At 33.0% G+C, this 20,342-nt stretch overlaps 3 protein-coding genes across 6 annotated transcripts; 1 reads left to right on the top strand and 2 right to left on the bottom strand.

Moving 5' to 3' along the window:
- Positions 1-108: 108 nt before the first annotated feature.
- LOC139774560 (WD repeat-containing protein 46) lies at positions 109-2,630 on the top strand. Its single transcript, XM_071709945.1, has 6 exons — positions 109-259; positions 529-1,265; positions 1,349-1,665; positions 1,742-2,066; positions 2,155-2,268; positions 2,353-2,630. The coding sequence occupies exons 1-6, from the start codon at positions 247-249 to the stop codon at positions 2,458-2,460; spliced, it is 1,614 nt and encodes a 537-aa protein (XP_071566046.1). The 5' UTR covers positions 109-246; the 3' UTR covers positions 2,461-2,630.
- A 1,613-nt stretch (positions 2,631-4,243) lies between these two features.
- On the bottom strand, positions 4,244-6,872 carry LOC139774576 (chymotrypsin-2-like). Its single transcript, XM_071709971.1, has 5 exons — positions 6,746-6,872; positions 6,030-6,186; positions 5,412-5,664; positions 5,016-5,153; positions 4,244-4,666 (listed from the first exon to the last, which is right to left on the bottom strand). Exons 1-5 carry the CDS (start codon positions 6,798-6,800, stop codon positions 4,451-4,453), a joined length of 819 nt encoding a protein of 272 aa, XP_071566072.1. The 5' UTR covers positions 6,801-6,872; the 3' UTR covers positions 4,244-4,450.
- A 7,749-nt stretch (positions 6,873-14,621) lies between these two features.
- Positions 14,622-18,933, bottom strand: LOC139774593 (chymotrypsin-2-like). 4 transcript variants are annotated; one of them, XM_071709989.1, is made up of 7 exons: positions 18,684-18,926; positions 18,531-18,604; positions 18,100-18,256; positions 16,505-16,664; positions 15,893-16,142; positions 15,553-15,693; positions 14,622-15,224 (listed from the first exon to the last, which is right to left on the bottom strand). In XM_071709989.1, coding segments are annotated over exons 1-7 (996 nt in total). In that variant the 5' UTR covers positions 18,685-18,926; the 3' UTR covers positions 14,622-15,011. The 4 variants fall into 4 exon arrangements, with proteins under 4 accessions (XP_071566090.1, XP_071566093.1, XP_071566091.1 ...); XM_071709992.1 differs by lacking the exon at positions 18,531-18,604 and adding an exon at positions 17,254-17,525 and having other exon boundaries at positions 18,684-18,925; XM_071709990.1 differs by lacking the exon at positions 18,531-18,604 and having other exon boundaries at positions 18,830-18,933.
- Between the last annotated feature and the right edge of the window lie 1,409 nt (positions 18,934-20,342).

Here is a 20,342-nt window from a genome sequence, read left to right as displayed (position 1 = left end):
AAGAAAATAGATCTATCAATATAGTCGATTTTGTCAATCATGCTGATTGTCGTTTTAAAAAAGAATTGTTATAATTTTGAAAAACTTTTTGGGAATCTCATGAAAATTGGACTTAATTGTTTCGTAGCTACACTAACGCCCTCGTGCTAAATACCAATTTGACTTCATCTTCGAAGCATGTGTGTGTATTGTTGAAAGATCAGTACAAAAGTTAATGATTAATACGTGATTACAATAAAAATCACGATGAATCCACCAGGTATGAACAGTAAAATCATTTTTGTTGTTCAATTTTTGTTTTTCTTTCTCACTGACATGATGAATGATATATATAGATTACATTATGGTTAGGTTAACTCACGTGTACAGAAAAAATATAAATGCAATAAATTACTAAAAATGCAATTTAAAATTAGAAAGAGATAATTATTTCTGTTTTAAATAACTTCTAAGCCTGAAAAATGTAATTTAAAATCTTGCATTACAAAATTATTCAATTGTTCAAAATTATGTTTATGTTGTTTCTAGTGGGCAAAAGAGAGAGATACCACGAAAAGACACCAGTTGGTAAGAAAAAAAACAGGCACTCTGGAAAGGTGCCAATTAATAAAACAGTATTAGCGAAATATTCTAAAGGTCCTGGACTTGAGTTAAGACGAAAGAGAAGTGCGATAAAAAATAAAGTTCTGAGAGAGAAACTAAAGCAGAAAGAGCGAGCTATAGAAGAACAGGTAGAAGCTTCTGCTCGGACGGAGTTACTATTGACGGAAGAGCATGGCTATATGGAAGCAGAACCTGGAGAAGTCACTACTGAGTATCGACAGAAGCAAATAGTGGAGAATGTGGATATAACAAGTGCAGCTAAACGTTTCAAACTGGATCTGCAGTTTGGTCCGTACTGCTTTAGATATACCAGAAATGGTAGACATTTGCTCTTAGGTGGGAAACAAGGTCACGTGGCAGCTTTTGACTGGGTAACGAAGAAGCTGGCCTGTGAAATAAATGTGATGGAGTCTGTGCATGATGTTACGTGGCTGCATCTGGAGACCATGTTTGCGGTAGCGCAGAAGGATTGGGTTTATGTATACGACAATCAGGGAATAGAGTTACATTGCCTGAAAAGAATGAACGGTGTGACGAGATTGGAATTTTTGCCATATCACTTTTTGCTTGCCAGCGGATCAAAGGATGGTCACATGGCTTGGTTGGATATATCTATAGGCAAGCAGGTCGCTCGTTATAACTCCAATTTGGGTAGAATATCTGTAAGTTTTGTTAAAGATTACGATTGATTTTCGATTGTTGTATCTCAGATGCTTACCGACAACCATTTAATTCATTATTATAGGTGATGACCCAGAATCCAAGTAACGCAGTGTTATGTGTGGGCAACTCGAAAGGAATAGTATCTATGTGGTCTCCAAACTCTCATAAACCATTGGCGAAAATGCTTTGCCATCACCAATCAATTATGACGTGTACCGTTCATCCATATGGGACTTACATGGCAACCAGTTCTATAGATAAATCTGTGAAGATATGGGATGTCAGGCAATTAACAGGGCCGGTGAGCCACTTGCACCTTCGTTCACCCGCTCATCGTATGTCTTACAGTCAGCGTGGTTTGCTTGCACTTGGAATGGGCAATGTAGTTGAAGTTTATAGGTAATTTGTGCTGATAAAATAAATGTAATACAATATTGGAAGAATTTTTATTCATACGTACTTATTTTTATATCAGGGAAACTTCTGGCGATTTCAAGCCATATTTGCGACATAGAACTGCTCGCAATGTGAACTGCGTGAGATTTTGCCCATATGAAGACGTCTTGGGAATTTCTACGGCGAATGAATTTTCGTCGCTGTTGGTGCCAGGAAGCGCGGAAGCGAACTATGACGCGCACGAGAGTAATCCATTCCAAACCAAGAGTCAGAGACGAGAAACGGAAGTGAAAGCACTTTTGGAAAAAATACAACCGGAATTAATTACCCTTGACTCGACCGAGATACTCGAAGTTGATGTACCTACATATAAAGAGAAAGTAGAGGCGAAGAAAAAGCTTTTGGTAAGTAAGATATAAAAATATCTTTAATTCAGATTATTTTTTAATTATATCATTATGATATTCAACATTTTAACAACGCTCTTTTCAGTATATTAAACCAAAATCAATAAACTTTGAACCTCGACGAACAAAAGCTAAGGGGAAAGGTGGAACCGCGAAAATAATAAAAACTAAAAAAATACTAAAAGATCAAAATCGTCGGGTAAGCATTTTGTATTAATTTTAAATTAGTTTGTTTTCAATACTTATAAATTGGACATTAAATGATATAAATTGTTATTTTTAGGAAATGATTGAAGCGCTTCGTGAAGAACAGAAGGCAACAGCATCGAAAAAGATTGAGAATCAGAATAAAGATTATGGTGTATTAAATAGATTTGTTTCGAAAAAATAATAGAATAATTATGATAAAACTGATTTAATTTAATTATGAGCGTGGATGTATGAAATTATTGTATACATATATACTTAGGAAGTCGTTTACATACTTTGATTTATTCAATAATACGTAGATTACTTATCTTGTTACAATTTATAAATAAATTATGATCATTGCTCATGAAATACCTGCAGCTATAATTTAGCGCCAATGCCCTTTTATATGCCTTCCCATTCCGTTTTTCATCAGCAGTGGATTTATTTGATTGCGTTTTTTACGCAGGCCCGCGATGTCGCTGTCCTAATTGAAGGAGAAGAACGGACGTGGACCTATTTGGAACTATTTGGCCTCATCTCCTGAACTAAATAAAAGATATGAAATATATACACATATACATATATTTGACACACTTTGAGTGGTATACCATCTAGATATAGGTGACGCATAAATTTTCGCAGAGGCTCATTTATGGATGACGGTTTTATTTACTAATAGCTACGATTTCGTTAGGTATTTATATACATATTGAATGAAAGCAATAAAACTTCATTTTGTGGTGCACTGAATATATACTTAAAAAATATCGAGGAAGAAAAGAATCAAAAAGAATCGGTTCACATTAGAAAGTTAGATTCAAACTTCACTATTATGTTTCGTCTGCCGCATCTTTTTTTCACCTTCTTGGTCATCCTCATCTTCTTTCTCTTTCGATTTTTCGTGTTAGATACCACCAGCGACGAAACTAACTGGCATATGTACAATTTAATCACTTATAATTATAGTTATGCTTATTATTCTAGTTACTGTGCTCATAGAGCTCTTTTTAAAACGCATTTTAGTTGTTTTGCTTAAAGTTCCAAATAAGCATAAATTTCAATCAAATTTGCACAATTTTTTTATATGAATTCAAATTGGGGAATATTGCTACTGCAGCTACTCACGATATTAACAGAGTTTTTAGAGAAAACACACTGTTAATAACAAAAACAGTATAGAGTTGGTTTCAAAAATTCTATTGTGAAGATTTATTTTTGCAAAGTGAGTCGCATGGTAAAGCTGTAATAATTGATAATAGTATTTTAAGAGCCTTAGTAGGAAAAGATCCTAGTCAAATGACAAGAGAACTCGTTAGACGAATATAAAATATGTATAAATAAAAATACAACATTTTTGATCAATCGTTATGGACCAATATAATTCTTAACAACAATGTTCGGCTGCATATGTACATTTCGAATAACAATAAAGTTAAATAAATTAAATTATGAAATCCTACCACATCCTTCTTATTCGTTGGATGTATCGCCTACAGATTGTCATATTTTCAAACATTTTTAACTTTATATTTTTTAAGACAAAAATTTTAAAAATAAAAATAATATTAAAAGAGAGAGAGAGAGAGAGAGAGAGAGAGAGAGAGAGAGAGAGAGAGAGAGAGAGAGAGAGAGAGAGAGAGACAGCTGTAAAATAATTCATAGAGTTAATATAACTCTATATAATATATATTTAAATAGTTTAAAGTTAAAAATTAAAATAAATAGTTTTTAGTAAATAGTATGTATTCATTGTAAAATCATTGAGAGAAATGTATTGATGCCAATAAAGTTTATTTTGATTAAATAAGCTTTATTTTTTTTAAGTATAATGTTTTAATTATTCATTAAAATATCCAAAATTTTATATGCACCAATTTAATTTCGCAACTTGTTTTTGTGCAAAATTTCTGAAAGTATAAATCTTTGTATATTTTTTAAAGAATCTTAAGATTACACGTTCAATATCAATAGATCAATTTCAATCTTGTACTATCAAAATATAATTGGATAATATATTTTATGTGTACAACATATATTACATGTAATAGAAGAGAAATTTCATAAGTTAGAATATATTATCTGTAACAATATAATTTTTTATTAACAACTTTATTTTCATCCTCACGTAATATTCAACATCATTAACTAAAACTGATCGATCACAGGCGCGTGCAATAAAATATAAGTCTCTACAAAAATGAATGTATACACAGATACATCGTAAAAAGTCCGAGAAGGATGTTTAATTGTTGGTTGCAGCCTGCATTAATATATTCGTTGACCCAGTCTCTGTAGTGGAACACCCTAGTGAACACATCCGGAAAGCCCGCGGCGCATGGTTCCCTACCAAAGGACGCAATGCCAACTAGTTCGCTATTGTAAATAAGCGCACCACCGGAATCACCCTGCGGAGATGATAGCGTATTTAATATTTGTACCAATGTTTGTCAGAATTTTCCATCGACATATCGATTTTCTAGATATTGCGTGACGTAAATAATTACTACTTTAAAGTTGTTTGAAGCAATTAATTGCTTTTCTATTATAAGTAGTTCTGATTAGCTTTAACAGAGATTACCTGAATGATAGAAATGCTATTTCTTATTAATCTGGTAGCAAGGTAGATAAAGCAAGGAAAATTACTATTTTTTTAAATTTCTTTTTTATATTTTCTACCGAGATAAGGGTTATCGTGAGATAAACGTGTGCACGATTTAATTTACGATTTAATTTAATTTATGATTATATACTTACACTGCAAATTCCTTTACCCAATGCTTGAAGAGTGCACACTTGATGTTCGCTGATATCGTCGTACGTATGGGCGCACGTCTCTTGAGAAAATCCCGTCACCATGATTTGTTGCAGATGTTCTGGAGTCCAGCCGTTCGGCTGAAACAAAAGTGTATTTAACAATTAGAATTCATTTTAACCAACTACAATTGGCAGATAATCATCGTGACGATTCGACCATTGGTTTTGGTACAATTAAGTGTATTTAACTTAATGCCTGATGCTTAGTTTTAAAATAGAAATGATAAAGAATGTGTCTTTTGAAACTCTCGGCAGCTTTAAATAATACTTGTCAAAACTTGTTCTCGTATAATTTTGGATGATTTTGAATGAGATAGATGTATTTCTTATACTTACCGAAGTATTTCCCCAACCAGTAACTATTAAACCTACAACTCCATCAAAATTATTGTCGGAAGATACTAAATCGATCGGTTTGGTGTTGTTATCAAATTTGATGTCGTTCTTTAGCTCAATTAAACCAATATCGTTAATGGCTAGCGTTCTGTTATAATTAGGATGTATTATTAGCTCCTTCGCTGTATATGTAGTTTGAGAATAAAGAAGATTGCTTCCAACGTCAATGATAACATTGGATGGATAGTACCAACTGTAACAATCAATAAAGATTCCGATTACTTCGCTTGTATTTAATTTAAAAACTACTGTAAAGGATTAATTCTTTTATTTTAATATTTATTTAACAATATATATGTTTGAATGTTTAAGAGAGAAGGTAATCTTAATTACATATGAACAGTATAAGTGATATCTAGATATCGAGAATCGTTAAGTGTTTTTCCAAATTTTTCATTTTTTTATAATTCCGTCCCATTATATTTATTTGCATTTAAACGGTATATAATAATAGCTTTCTTCTTTTACAAAATTTCAAATGTACAACATGCAATAATTATTCGGATAAGAATTAAACAGGTAAATGTTTTGGACTGAAATAAAATAGGACATACATACCCATCCAAACAGTGCGCCGCGGTAATAATATATCTTTTGCTAACGATGGCTCCACCGCAGAAATGTGTTCTAGTGTAAGAATTTTTCAATGATACTTGATAAGGATACCGGCCCTCCGGAGCATCGGAGCCGCCGACAATTTGCGGGCGTGGCAAACCTATAAATTAAAAATATTTTTATTTTCTCGCACCATAGCATTGATGCTAAAAATATCAATAGCAAATTAGCTATATATATATATGTTATAAACTCTTATTTTTTATATATTAAGTTTCTTCTTTGTTTTAATTGTTATATTTCATATATAATAATACAGATTACGTTTTAGAATACGAAATGAGTTATAAGCGAGTATATATTTTAATATAATATATTTAATATAATATATTTTATTAAAATCTTTAAAGTTATGGGTTATCATCGCGTCGTTTTTAAAATATGCGGTAAATGCTGAACAGATACGGCTACGTCACATTTTAAAATATACGAAAAGCACTAAACAGATAATTTGTAAAATAATTATTGCGATATTTTCGCTTATACGAAATTGAGACGAAATGCAACTCACTCGAGTGCGACGGAAGTTCCGTAACAATTAATCCGATCAAGCAATATCGTTGTAATTATACACATTTGAATTATTCGTAATGTGTTACAGCTCATAATACGCTCAATTTACATCTCCTCATTAATATGATTTTCACAAATATACTTACCATGGGCACCGTAATATATTAGACACGCGAATATGAGACTAGTAATAGAAAACATAGTGATATAGTTGATAGACTAGTAAAGAGAGATAGAGTGGTACTGAGGTGCATGAAACGCGTTATCTTCAATTTATATAATCGTCGGTGAAAATTATCAATTTTCCGTGTATCCATTCGTGCGTTATCTTCGCGTGTAATCATTAAAAAAATTATCCTTCGGAAAAGAGATAAAGAAAGTAACTATGTAAGCGTACGCGCTAATACGTATTATAGTATGAAAAACTGTTATATATTTAAAAAAATCGTTTGTACAAAATTGTTTTAATATATCCAGTCGAAAGTATAAAATAATTGTGCACTGCAATATAAATTGTTTTAATTTTCGTAGAAAATACATATATTTAAATAAGTGTTGTTTAGCATTTCTTAATTTTAAAAGTGTTAAAAATGTTTTTTAAAAAGAATTTTGAAATCAGAAAATTGCGCCAAATAGAAAGAAGAAATATATGTTAAACATTTTAAAAAATTAAACTAAAAATTCCACTCTTATAAAGAGGGCACGTAAGAGATTGAATCATTGTCGTTTCTCCACGATACTTTTCCGCTGATTGCGGTTCTTTCGGTCTCGCTTAGCTCAATTTCACTCAATTTACTGCGCGAGTAAACTGTCAGCGCGAGAATTATGTTTTGACAATTCATGAATGACAGGTTATTATGATTTATTTTATTCAAGTTATCTTAATGCGTGATATGTCAAAATAAATGTAAAGATTAAATTTGATACATGTTATTAAATATATATATCTAATAGTCGAGAATAAATGGCACGTGCATTGTAGTGTCTATAGTTAACGTTAAATTCTATCAGCTATAAGTTTGTAACGTACCGTAGAGTGTATTAGTTATCAGAAAAAAATTTCGTAGCGATAATTCCATATTAAAGCGCCACGATCGAATCGACAACGTTCTTTCTTTTTCTTATTAATAAATTTGCAAGATAAGAGAACGAAATGCAAAGCAATAGGCTCGTTTATGGAAAATTTTGTAAGCAAAACGAATAACATTTGGGGAACGAGCAACAGAGAATGTTTTCTAATTTTTAACTATCTTGGCGGCGACGTTTCAACGTCTTTTATGGTATGTGCGATCATCGCGCTGCGAGAACAATCGCGAAGAATTAATTTTAAAAGATGATACAATTTAACGTTAATTATTTTCTGTAAAGTAGAGGTTATGAGAAATAAAGCAACACACACGTGCAAATAAATTTGAAACATTTACGACAAATTACGTAAACAAGCGAATTACGTGCCTGTTCTTTAACGAAAAACGGAATTGCATTCGTGGACGCACATTAGAGCTTGTTAATTCGCACTCTCTCGACGTTCATACACATTTTGAAGCAAGCTCGATCTCTCGTTGGCGATCACGACAAAGTGAGAACGCCAAACGCGCGATCGTACTTTTCAATCACTCAATTAATTATTAATTCTCGCGTTTAACGAAAGGTTTAAGCCATATCATTAAAGCATCTTTCCGCGCGATTCACTCATTCGGAGTAGAAATCGGAACGAAGCCAGGAGACGCACGTGCGAATTTCGAGGTTATCGTTTCACTGCGACACGCGGGACAACGGTTCTATTAAGATTCGGATGTATGGCGCTTCGAAACATTTATTTCTTATGTAAAATTTACTCACCGATCACGGGAGCACTGTAGGAGACTCGCCAAATCACAGCCGGGAGGTTGACACGTACGGCGTCCAGCACGGCCTTCGGCGTTCATTTCGCCGAGTGATGGCATCCCACATCCCACTCGTTGCACTCGACACAAGAAGGAACGGAATATTCGGCGTACGTTCACTTCGCAATACTTTGTACAACCGGATTTCTTTTCGTTTCGTTCATGAGAAAAGAATTACGCGAGCGACAACGTCTCGCACCGCACGTTGAACGTGTCACGTATTACTTGCGCGCGCCGCTGCCGCCAGTGCCGCCGCGCAGTCGGGTGAGAATTTAGGTGAATCGAACGCGATTGGCTCGCGAGTCGAGCCCCCAGATCCGGCCAATCACGTTCGGCCGCTCCGAGCCGCCGGCGCGGCGGCGCGACGCAGCGGCGCGGCATACCAGACCACCAGACGCCATACTAGGCGCGACCGTTGAACTTGGAAACGGCGTACGACGCGTACGTCGCCGCGCGGCCGATTTTTGCCGGTGCAGAGCGGCCTTGCCACTTGTTTCCGTAAACGCTCGGAGTACCGTTACCTGCGGAACTCGGAAGTCACTCAGCTATCATTCTCCCGATGGATTTTGTACAGGTGGGAAGTGCTCGTGCTCCGCGCGCCCGTCGCTGTGCTTCGTGATGATTCGGAACGCATTCGTTTCTACGATTGGCACACCTGCTTCTCGTTCCGCGGGCCGCGGGAATAATCGGCTACGCGAGTGCGAGCCGTACGTGCTCAATTTGCAAGTGTTTTAAGTGTATGTGCCGCGGAATGAATGTGTCGTGCACGAATCGGAGGGCTCGCTCATGGTGGAGACGTCGTGGCGGAGACGTCGAGGCGGAGACATCGAGGCGTAATTGTGAGTGTGATTTACAGTTTCGTTGTGATATTCGCGGACGATAATCGCGGCGGCGGCGCTCGTTCCGCCATAAGTCTGGGCTCGAATGTCTCCGTGTCGTGCTTTGAATGTCGTGCGTGCAGAATTGGTCGCGTGTGATTTATCTCCGACTCCGATTCTCTCCAAAGGGAAAAAGAGGGCTGATATTGTCGCGAGTGAAATCGAGCGATTCGAGTAACGGAACGCCGCGCCGACGCCGCGATACACACCGCTCGTTCGTGAGTGCTTCATTAATCTCGTATATTTGGCGTCGCGTAAGTTAGCGGCCGGCCGTCACGATTCTTCGTCGTGCGAAGGATTAATAATGCAGTTTTACTTTCGCGAGATTCGCGAGTTCGATACGCACTGCGCGCGCGATATTTAATTTCAATAGCGTATCTTTGATCAATCAACTGCGGGTCTTTGCTGACCGTCCGCTTGACTCTCGTAGTATCGCGCCAAGTTGCCGATATCTTAGAACATTTCGTCGCCGTTATAAAAAGTAACGCGGTGATGAACGCGGAATGAATCGGTACGATATATTACATAGTAATATAAAGTACTTCCTTCCCATGGGTACGACCTTGGCGAGGTGGGAAGGCCCAGTACCCAGTACGAGGATTTTACCCAAGCAAAACTCTTGTCCTGCTTGGATAAAAATCCAAAGACGGGGAAGCTGACGTACCCTCGCGTCCGCCGATTTAATTGAATAAACGAACCGCAGCCGGTTCGTCGCGTTTGCTTCGGGAGTGCCGCTTAAGTAATCGGACTAAAGGACTTTTTCAAAGTCTATTTGAAGAATATTACGGCGTATTTGACGGAATATTCTTCTTACGGACTTTTTAAACGGGAGTGCCGTACAGTATCGCGCGAAAGACTTTTACCGATAATATAATTAGTCCGCGCGCGATTGTAGCTTATTATCCGCGAGTGTTTCTCGCGAGTGTCCTGTGCGGTGAGAGGAGGAGAAGGAGGAGGAGGCCTGACGTCCTGAGAGGAGGAGGAGGTCTGAGAGAGACATCGGGCCCCGGCGGAGCAACCTTGAGGTGAGTATCATCTCTCATTTGCATAAAATTAATAATTCTTTTTTATTTAATTCGAATTGCTTTATTTCGATAAATTAGAAGTAATTAGAGAAAGATAAATTATCCAAAATTTTATTCTTGTAAAGATCTTTTTGGATAAAAAGATAATTGTATTGCGAAATATCTCATTGAAAGACGAATTAGAGGCGCGTAACAATTATCTTTTGAAATGCTGATCATTTTGAGCGCTTCTTTAATTTGAATCTTATGTTTGTGTGTTACAGTATCACCGTAGCTGGCTGATTAACTCCGCTTGTTGCGCATCATTTGGTCGGTGAGTCGAAAATTTTTTTATTGAGGTAACGAATCTACGATTAATCAAATATAGAGTAAATGTGTATTTCGATACATTATCGAATTATGATAATTATAGTATAAAAATACTAAATCTCGTAGATTTGTTGCCTTAAAATGGATGGGCTAAAACTAATTGCGGAAAATATTTAATCTTGGTGTTACTTATTTATTGATATATTTATGCGATTGTGCTTGAGGAAATACTCGCACACTTCGCACGCACGGAGCTCGCAAAGCTCAATTTTAATCGAATTATGTTGACGTGACGTAACTATCGCGTTCTATATAAATAATTTTTGATTAAAATTTTAAATCTTAAATAAATATATATGACAAAATATCTTGTCGAAATATATTAGAATTTTATTTCGTGAATTTGAATTAGTATAAGATACGCAATAGATTAAATTTTTGAAATTTTATTACGTAGATTAATTCCACTTATAATTAGAATAATAAATATTTGAGAAACACAACAGAAATATAAAAAGTAAAATAATACTGTAACAATTAAAGTAATAATTTTTGAAATAGAAAATTTTTATTTAGAATTCTTTAAAGAATTATTTTCATGACATTATTTTCCTTAAACAAAAGAGATAAAAAAATAAGATATTGTATTAGATGTTGTAAAAAAAATATCTGTAGGGAAAAGTTATGAATTAAAGAATTAGTTAGGATGTGTTATTTTTACCCATTTATTCCTTTCATATATTTATCCAAGATTAAATATTATATAAATCGATGCAAGAAAGCAATATATTTAGAATTTGAGTATGCATAAAAACAAGCGTGCAGTATGCATAAATACACATGAATAAAAAGGGTAAGAAATATTTTGATTTTATTATTTAATTTATTTTATAGAAAACATGATGATTGTTATTAAATACTAAAATTTATTTTAACGAAGCATCGATTTAACCCTAATTCTTTGTAGCCTATCTATCTATTTTTGATTAAGAAATTGGGTTTATGCCAATCAAGTAATATATGACGTGAGATTGTAAATAATCTGTCCAGAAACGTTCTGAAACTTTTTAGTAACTTTTTAAATTATTTTAGAGTCGATTGTATAGGATAATTATGGATTCAATTTTGAAGTAATATATATGAATACATTATATAAAATAATTTTAGTAGAAAATTAAAAGTGAGATATATTTATATCGATATGTAAGTTTATAAAGATTTGCATATATTATTCAATTATATCAACGCGATTATTGATTAATTATAATATCCAATTATAATACAATTGTACGGAAATTTTCCTTTTTTTCGGATCTCACGTCATTTATTTTGTATCTTACTTGATAAAGTTTCAAGAGAGATGCGTGCTGCATGAACAATCACGCATCTTCGCATTTTCGTGGTCGGTTTTTCCAGCCAGTTTTTACATCGAGAAATTTTTCTATTTTTACTACATCTGTTTATTTGCCTCAAGTAGGGCTGTTTTCTTTATATTTTCTCGCATTTGCGAGACTGGAAAAATACCAATAAAATCCCAATTGAGCGCGTATTAAAACCTCCAATTTTACATTTCACAGTGTCACTTTGAGGTATCTCGCTGGATTAACCAGCAAATCAGGTCCCTTTTACAATTCGTGTCGTGACCTTAATTGAAGATTTGTATTACATTTATATTAGATTGTAACACGGGTAGGTAGAAAAATAGATAGGTAGGATTAAAGATCGGAATATGGATACGGGTAGGTAGGGATTCGGGGGTAGGCACACACACAGGGATAAGGGGATATAATTCGATAGTTGAAAAACTTGTAGACTAAATAATAGTAATAACTAATATAATAATAATAATAATAAAATAATAATAATATATAATTATATTAATTATTATAATATTTTTAATAATATATAGCAACTCAAAAAGTATATTAAATAATACTAATACTTTTCTATTAAATAATTTTTATTTAATATCTTCAATGAGAAAATGTGCCGAATTGCATGTGGAAATGAATGGAAGGCACATTGATCGAACATCTGCTGTAGAAAATTCTTTATAACTCGAAAATAAATGGTTTTTGATAAAGAATAGCTAAAAAAAGTCTTAATTTTATATATAGTTACAATAAAATAAAATACAATAATTCTGCATTTTAATAAAAAAACAAAAAAATTTTTATTGAAATATATTTCACTTAATTAAAGAATAGATGTATATTAAAATAGCAAAATGTAAAAAGATATCGAAATTAAAACTATTTGAAATAAATTAATTTCAAACATTTGCGATCTAGTTTTACAGGACGAGATAATTTTTAATTTGTTTTTAATTTTTTTTACACATAAAAATAAAGTTTCGTAGAAACTATCTATTGACTATGTTTCAGAATTGCATGGCGCATGGCACTATATTTTAGGGAAATATTTTCTAGGTCAAAATGAACAAAAAAGACTCTCACAGCCTTTCCAATTTCTAATGAACAAAAAAGTTTATATAAACATATGTCCCTAACTTATTTATTAGTAAGATATTAAAGTGTAAAGATGATGTTTAACAGTAAAACATTTAAAGTATATTTTTGAAGTGGCCGCTGTATTGTTAAATGCAGCATTTAGCACGATGTATCCATGTTTCTCTGGCATATATCTTATGGCATCAGGATTATTTCTAATAATTGCTGCAGCTTCCATTATGCGATTTCTTAATTCTTCTTGCGTGTAGACCAATAGGTCTACAATAAACTGAAGACTTCATTCAATTCTATATAAAATAGGAATAATCAGGCACTGTGCTGAATGCTGCATTCAACGAAATGGCAACCACTTCGAAAACATACTTTAAATGTTTTAAACATAATCTTACTCTTTAATATCTTACTAATAAATAAGTTTGAAACATATAAACTTTTTGGGTTATTTTGACCTAAAAAATATTTCCCTAAAATATAGTGCCAATTCTGAAACACCCTGTATATTAAACATATCTACCTATTGTTTGCTTGTTTTCTCTGAAATCATCTTAATCGTCATTTCCAGAGATTTAATTTCCGGAGATAAATTAATTCGCTTTAAGGAGTGAGTCAAAGCTAAGTAACTTTATCAACTAATGAGTAATTTAATTGGCTTTGATAAGTAATGAACTGTCTATCACCTGTCGAGAGTTTAAAATTTATATATATATATTGTTTTATTGCGTCTTGTTTGATACTAATGCAATTGGTTTGAAATGTATAAAATAGATATGCTGTCTATTAGGTTGGTGCATGTGAAATGTCGGATTTCGCTAATTGAAAGTATTGGTATGTTTCAGTCATATTATTAGTTTTATAGAAAAATATTATATACAATTTAATCGCTTATAATTATAGTTACGCTTATTATTCCTGTGTTCATAAAGCTTTTTTTAAACACGCGTTTTGATTTTATTGTTTAAAGTTCAAAATATAACTATGAATTTTAATGAAATATGTATAGTTTTCTTATATGAATTTAAATTGGGAAATAATGCTACTGTAGCTACTCGCAATATTAACAGAGCTTTTAGAGAAAACAATGTTAATAAAGAACAGTATAGTGTTAGTTTTAGAAATTTTAACGTGGAAATTTTTCTCTGCAAAATAAGTCACATATGATAAAGTTTTAATTGATAGTGGTATTCTAAGAGACTTAGTTTCTACTACTTAAATTTTCTTCTAAGTAAAATTTTTTTATCGAAAGAGAGAGAGAGAGAGAGAGAGAGAGAGAGAGAGAGAGAGAGAGAGAGAGAGAGAGAGAGAGAGAGAGAGAGAGAGAGAGAGAGAGAGAGAGAGAGAGAGAGAGAGAGAGAGAGAGCTGTAAGACAATTGATTTTAAAGATACATTTTTTTTTAGAAATTGTATATATTTATTGTAAAATTATTAGGGTAAATGTATTGATGACAATGAAGCTTATTTTGATTAAATAAAGCTTTATTTGTTTTAAAGTATAATGTTGTAATTATTCATTAAAATATTTTGTACGCACTAATTTGATATGCCGCAATGTTAACTTTATGCACAATTTCTAGAAGTATTCTGGAAATATTCTTTGTATGTTTTTCAAAGAATCTTAGGAAAAATTTCAATCTCGTACATATCGAAATATACTTGGATAATATATTTTATATATTGATATACATATATTACATGTAATAGAAGAGAAAATTCATAAGTTAGAATATATTATCCGTAACAATATAATTTTTTATTAACAACTTCATTTTCATCCTCACGTAATATTCATCAACATCATTAACTAAAACTGATCGATCACAGGCGCGTGCAATAAAATATAAGTCTCTACAAAAATGAATGTATACACAGATACATCGTAAAAAGTCCGAGAAGGATGTTTAATTGTTGGTTGCAGCCTGCATTAATATATTTGTTGATCCAGTCTCTGTAGTAGTACACCCTAGTGAACAAATCTGGAGAGCCCTCGGCGCATGGAGTACCAAAACACACGATGCCAACTAGTTTGTCTTCGTAAGTGAGCGCACCACCGTAATCACCCTGCGGAGATAGCGTATTTAATGTAGTAATATTAGCCAGAATTTTTCATCGAAATATTGATTCTCTAGATATCAGCGCGTGACGTTAATAATCGTCACTTTAAAGTTGTTTTTGTAAAGCAGTTAACCGCTTTTCTATCAGAACTAGTTCTAACAAATTATCTGAACGATAGAAATGTCATTCGTCATTCCTTATCAATCTGATATCAACATAGATAAAGCAACGACGATTACTCTTTTTTTTACTAAACTTTTTTATAATTTTTAGCGGGATAAAGGTTGTTATAAGATAAACGCGTGCACAATTTATTTTACAATTATATACTTACATTGCAAACTCCTTTACCCATCGATTCAAGGGTGCATATATGACCATCGGTGATATTGTTTGCGTATATCGCAGCGCATCTCTTTTGAGAAAATCCGGTTACTGTGACATGTTGCAGGTTTACTGGATTCGGGCCGCTTTTCTGAAAATAAAGTGTTTTAAACTAATGCCTGATACCTTAGTTTTGATATAGATATGATAAAGAATATAATATATCGTCCTTGAAAGTTCTCGAGAGCTGTAAAATAATATTTGTCAAAACTCGCCCTTGTATAAATTTTGGTTAGATAATTTTGATAGATAATTTTAAATGAGATATGAGATATATTTCTTATATTTACCCAGAGTCTTCCCCAACCAGAGACTTGCAATCTAACGTTTTCAAAATCGGTGTTGTTAGATATTAGAGCTATCGATGTGATGGTTTTATTAAATGTGATGTCTTTCGATAGTTTAATTAAACCAATGTCATTATGGTTTTGCACCTTGTCGTAATTATCGTGTATTATTAGAGCATTTGCGGTATATATAATTTGAGACTGAAGATGATTGCTTCCAACGCCGATTTGAATGTCGGATGGATATCGCCGACTGTAACAATCAGTAAAGTTTATGATTACTTCGCTTTGATTTAATTTAGGAGTCTAAAAGTTGATTTTTTTGTTTCAATATTTATTTAACGCTATTATACTTGTCTGAATGTCTGAGTGGAGAGGTGATCTTGATTATATAAATAATATAAATCATACATCTCTAGATATAAAAAATCGTTGCATGTTTTTCCAAATTTCTCATATTTTTATAATTTCGTTCCATATTAAACTTGCATTTAGACGGTATATAATGATAGCTTTCTTCTTTTACAAAATTACAAATGTACAAAATGCAATAATGAATAAGAATTAGACAGTCAAACGTTTTGGACTGTGGAAAAGAAAAGAGGATATGCATACCCTTCCAAGCAGTGCGCCGCGGTAATAATATATTTCTTGCTAACGATGGCCCCACCGCAAAAATGCCTTCCATTGGATGACTCCTTCAATGATACTTGATAAGGATACGCACCATCTGGAGCATTGGTGCCGCCGACGACTTGCGTGTCTGCCAGACACCCTACCGATTGAAAATATTTTTATTTTCCTGCATAATATGATTCTAAAAGTATCAATGCTAAATTAGCTATACAAATATAAAACTCTTGTCTATTATATATAATATATAACTCTTGTCTTTTTATATATTAATTTTCTTTCTTTACTTCAATAGTTATTTTTTGCATAATAATATAGATTACGTTTAAAAATGCACGCGCGCGCGAAATAAGTTACGAGCAAATATATATAAATTTCAATATAATATAATTTAACACAATTTTTAAAGTTATGGGCTTAGATCGCCACGTCGTTTTTAAAATATGCGATAAAAATATACTAAACAGATATGCTACGTTACGTTTTGAAATATACGATAAGCACTAAACAGATAATTTGTTAAGTAATTATTGCGATATTTAGGTTTATTACAAAACTGAAACGAAATGTAACTCATTCGGACGATCAAATAAGCGCGTGACGGAAATTACGTAACAATCCGATCGAGCAATATCGTTGTAATACACGTTCGAATTATTCGTGATGCATCGAAGCTCGTAATGCACTCAATTTGCATTTCCTCATTAATAAGATTTTCAGAATACACTTACCATGGGTGCTGTAATATATTACAGAGCACGTGATTGTGAGACCGGTAATAGAAAGCATAGTGACGGTTACTGAGGCCCATGAAGCGCGTTATCTTCAATTTATATAACCGTTGATCAAAATTAATCAATTTTCGACGTATCGATCCACGTTATCTTTTTGCGCAAGTAAGAGAGAGGCGTTCGCAGAATGGTATCGTCGGGGATGATAATATTTTTTCGCTTAAACTCTCTTGAGTCAGCACTATTTGTATTACGATTATATATTTATACCTCTGAAATAGCGGGAGAAGTTACATATTTTATATTTTGTGCGTAATATATATATAAATATATATGAATATATATATGAATTTATATATATATAAATATATATGAATTTTTACCGGTTAAACAAAGCAACATAGATAAAAATTTCCTATATAAATTTTGTAGCTAAAGGTTCACTCTTTACAGTGGTATACCACATTTAACCACAATTATTTATTTTGTTGTTAAAAATCGGCACCGAAAAAAAACTGGCGGTTTAGCCCCGGTCTCCCCTACTTTGCTCGTATTTAATTTAAAAGCTACTGTAAATTATTAATTCTTTTATTTTAATATTTATTTAACAATATATATGTTTGAGTGTTTAAGAGAAGAAGTAATCTTAATTACATATAAATAGTAAGTTTTCCAAATTTTTTATTTCTTTATAATTCCGTCTTATTATATTTATTTGCATTTAAACGGTATATAATAATAGCTTTTTTCTTTTACAAAATTGCAAATGTACAACATGCAATAATTATTCGGATAAGAATTAAACAGGTAAATGTTTTGAACTGAAATAAAATAGGATATACATACCCATCCAAACAGTGCGCCGCGGTAACAATATATCTTTTGCTAACGATGGCCCCACCGCAGAGATGTGTTCTAGTGTAACGATCCTGTAATGATACTTGATAAGGATACAGGCCGTCCGGAGCATCGGTGCCGCGGACGATTTGCGGGCGTGGCAAACCTACAAATTAAAAATATTTTTATTTTCTCGCACTATAGCATTGATGCTAAAAATATCAATAGCAAATTAGCTATATATATGTTGTAAACTCTTATTTTTTTATATATTAAGTTTCTTCTTTATTTTAATTGTTATATTTCATATATAATAATACAGATTACGTTTTAGAATACGAAATGAGTTATATAAGCGAGTATATATTTTAATATAATATATTTAATATAACATATTTTATCAAAATCTTTAAAATAATTAAATTACGGGTTCAGCTCACCGCGTCGTTTTTAAAATATGCGGTAAATGCAGAACAGATACGGCTATGTGACGTTTTAAAATATACGAAAAGCACTAAACAGATAATTTGTAAAATAATTATTGCGATATTTTCGCTTATACGAAACTGACAATGAGACGAAATGCAACTCACTCGAGTGCGACGGAAGTTCCGTAACAATTAATCCGGTCAAGCAATATCGTTGTAATACACGTTTGAATTATTCGTAATGTGTTACAGCTCCATAATACGCTCAATTTACATCTCTTCATTAATATGATTTTCACAAATATATCTACCATGGGCACCGTAATATATTAGACACGCGAATATGAGATTAGTAATAGAAAACATAGTGATATATTTGACAGACTAGTAAAGAGAGATAGAGTGGTACTGAGGCGCATGAAACGCGTTATCTTCAATTTATATATAACCGTCGGTCAAAATTATCAATTTTCCGCGTATCCATTCGTGCGTTATCTTCGCGTTAAAATTATCCTTCTGTTTGCACAAGCTTTAGCCAAGCCTGATCTCGTTGAATGCTATAAATGATCGACAACACATAGCCGAATAAGTCTTAAACTCTCAGTTTGAGTAAAAGTAAGCATTATGAAACAATTTAGAAGAGTACATGAAATAGAACAGATAAGTATGCAATTTAGAATATTAAAATATTAGACAATATCTTATTTATAAGATCAAGCAATGTTAGACACAAAGAAGGTCATTATCTTAAAATAATATATGAACTCGGTATATGAAAGCATCTTCACAATTTAAAGTGTTAGCCATTTCTTTTAATATTCATGATAGAATCTTATTTGTAATCCTTATATTCAATATTGGAAGAAAGAGATATTGTTCAATAATAAAGTTTTACAATAGTAGATTGATATCTTAAGTTTGTAGAATATTCAACTAAATAGTCATGTAACTGAACTTTATCTCGAAGAACGTATAAATTAATTGAATTGTATTAGTGTTTTTCGAATTCATTGGATGAATAAATCTTGTTTCCAGTAATCGGTATTAATAATTAGTATTTTTGAGAAAAGAAGACCTTTCACGGCGTAGTTCACGGCTATGAATCGTATTTCCCAAATTTTAGCCAAATTAATTATTGAATCTCATTAAACTTATGCTCGTTTTAATCAGTAAGATCAGTTGCAACCCGCTATATACATAGCCGGATTTTGGAAAAAGGATCAAAATAAATTTTCCGAAAATAAATATTACGAATATTGCAGTTAAAGTGCAGTTTAAAGTGCACTTAGTGCATAAAGTGCACCGGAGTTCGGCCGTCACTCCTGTCGACCCTTTATAATGCAGTTTTACTTTCGCGAGATTCGCGAGTTCGATACGCACTGCGCGCGCGATATTTTATTTCAATAGCGTATCTTTGATCAATCAACTGCGGGTCTTTACTGACCGTCCGCTTGACTCGCGTAGTATCGCGCCAAGTTGCCGATATCTTAGAACATTTCGTCGCCGTTACAAAAAGTAACGCGGTGATGAACGCGGAATGAATCGGTACGATATATTACATAGTAATATAAAGTACTTCCTTCCCATGGGTACGACCTTGGCGAGGTGGGAAGGCCCAGTACCCAGTACGAGGATTTTACCCATCTTCTCGTTGTGTGCAAAACGGATATGTCACCAACTGATGTTTTTACTAATTGAAATATATATTTTGATAAAAATATGGTTATTTAACAATATAAACTTAATAGATAAATAACAGTGAAGTTTAAGATTTTAAATACATGAAATAAAAAATTTAAATTTTATATATTAAAACATAATACG

The sequence above is a fragment of the Temnothorax nylanderi genome, unplaced genomic scaffold (assembly GCF_030848795.1).
Source record: "Temnothorax nylanderi isolate EJ_2023f unplaced genomic scaffold, tnyl_v1.0 TNYL_tig0083_pilon, whole genome shotgun sequence".
In the NCBI taxonomy this organism is placed as follows: domain Eukaryota; kingdom Metazoa; phylum Arthropoda; class Insecta; order Hymenoptera; family Formicidae; genus Temnothorax; species Temnothorax nylanderi.
The sequence above is the reverse complement of the archived record's forward strand: the minus strand, read 5'-3'. Positions and strand labels throughout refer to the sequence as shown.

Coding starts and splice junctions, on each gene's coding strand:
- LOC139774593 (XM_071709989.1), bottom strand. Junction 15,694..15,892: donor CTGGTTGGGGAAGACTCTGG/GTAAATATAAGA, acceptor CTTTATTTTCAG/AAAAGCGGCCCGAATCCAGT. Junction 15,225..15,552: donor TGGGTAAAGGAGTTTGCAAT/GTAAGTATATAA, acceptor CTATCTCCGCAG/GGTGATTACGGTGGTGCGCT.
- LOC139774576 (XM_071709971.1), bottom strand. CDS start 6,800: ATGTTTTCTATTACTAGTCTCATATTCGCGTGTCTAATATATTACGGT. Junction 6,187..6,745: donor AATATATTACGGTGCCCATG/GTAAGTATATTT, acceptor TTTAATTTATAG/GTTTGCCACGCCCGCAAATT. Junction 4,667..5,015: donor TGGGTAAAGGAATTTGCAGT/GTAAGTATATAA, acceptor TCATCTCCGCAG/GGTGATTCCGGTGGTGCGCT.
- LOC139774560 (XM_071709945.1), top strand. Junction 1,266..1,348: donor CCAATTTGGGTAGAATATCT/GTAAGTTTTGTT, acceptor TCATTATTATAG/GTGATGACCCAGAATCCAAG. Junction 2,269..2,352: donor TAAAAGATCAAAATCGTCGG/GTAAGCATTTTG, acceptor TGTTATTTTTAG/GAAATGATTGAAGCGCTTCG.